General features: G+C 40.0%; 1 protein-coding gene across 1 annotated transcript; it reads left to right on the top strand.

Moving 5' to 3' along the window:
- Positions 1–903, top strand: LOC103211586 (olfactory receptor 14C36-like). Its single transcript, XM_007957566.1, has one exon. It carries the CDS (start codon positions 1–3, stop codon positions 901–903), a length of 903 nt encoding a protein of 300 aa, XP_007955757.1.
- The last annotated feature ends 238 nt before the right edge of the window (positions 904–1141 follow it).

The raw sequence follows: 1141 nt of genomic DNA on the forward strand, positions 1-1141 counted from the left end.
ATGGGATTTCTCCTGATGCGGTTTTCTGATGTATGGGAACTACGGGTTTTGCATGCTGTATCCTTCTTTCTGATGTATTTGATGACTCTCATTGGGAATTTTCTCATTGTTATTGTCACCACACTGGACAAGAGCCTTCATACCCCCATGTACTTTTTTCTCAGGAATCTGTCCATCTTGGATGCATGCTACATTTCTGTAACGGTCCCAAATTCATGTGTCAACTTCCTGCTTGACAGCAATGCCATTTCAAAGTTAGGATGTGTAGCTCAGGTCTTCCTCGTGGTGTTTTTTGTATGTGTGGAGCTACTGTTCCTCACTATCATGGCCCATGACCGCTACATGGCCATCTGCCAACCTCTGCACTACTCTGTGATCATGAAGCCTCGAGTCTGTGTTCAGATGACATTGGCTTCCATCCTCAGTGGTCTTCTCTACTCAGGATTCCACACAAGCTACACCTTCAGGCTGCCCTTCTGTCATTCCAAAATTATTCATCAGTTTTTCTGTGACATTCCCTCTCTGCTGAAGCTCTCCTGCTCTAACACTTTCAGCAATGAGATGATAATCCTTGCCTCTAGTCTGGGGATTGGTGGAGGCTGTTTCATCTTCATCATCAAGTCTTATATTCACATATTTTCTACTGTGCTCAAGTTCCCAAGTGGAGCAGACAGAACAAAGGCTTTCTCCACCTGCATTCCTCATATCCTTGTGGTGTCGATTTTCCTCAGCTCAGGATTCTACGTGTACCTAAGGCCATCTGCAGTGTCTGCAACCATCCAGGATATGGTGCTTTCCATATTTTATTCCATAATTCCTCCACTCTTCAACCCCATTATCTATAGCCTTAGAAATCAACAAATAAAATGTGCTATCAAAAAAATCATGCAAAAACTCTTTTAGGCAACAAATGTATAGGCAATTTTTAGTCTAACCTACATTATTAGTTGACTTTTTTTTTTTTCAGCAATAAATTGAAATACATTGGGGCATATAGATGTACTTTATGTAAATTTCATAAATAAATTCACTAATATCATTTATCAAAATCTTTATTTTCTGGGTGTTCTCAATTATTTGGATTGACATTAGGTAAGATATCTGGTGGATGAATAAGCAAGCTCCTGTCATGCATGTTTAA

This window comes from Orycteropus afer, unplaced genomic scaffold, assembly GCF_000298275.1.
Source record: "Orycteropus afer afer isolate SDZICR_OR568_19922 unplaced genomic scaffold, OryAfe1.0 scaffold00762, whole genome shotgun sequence".
Classification (NCBI taxonomy): Eukaryota; Metazoa; Chordata; class Mammalia; order Tubulidentata; family Orycteropodidae; genus Orycteropus; species Orycteropus afer.

Coding starts and splice junctions, on each gene's coding strand:
- LOC103211586 (XM_007957566.1), top strand. CDS start 1: ATGGGATTTCTCCTGATGCGGTTTTCTGATGTATGGGAACTACGGGTT.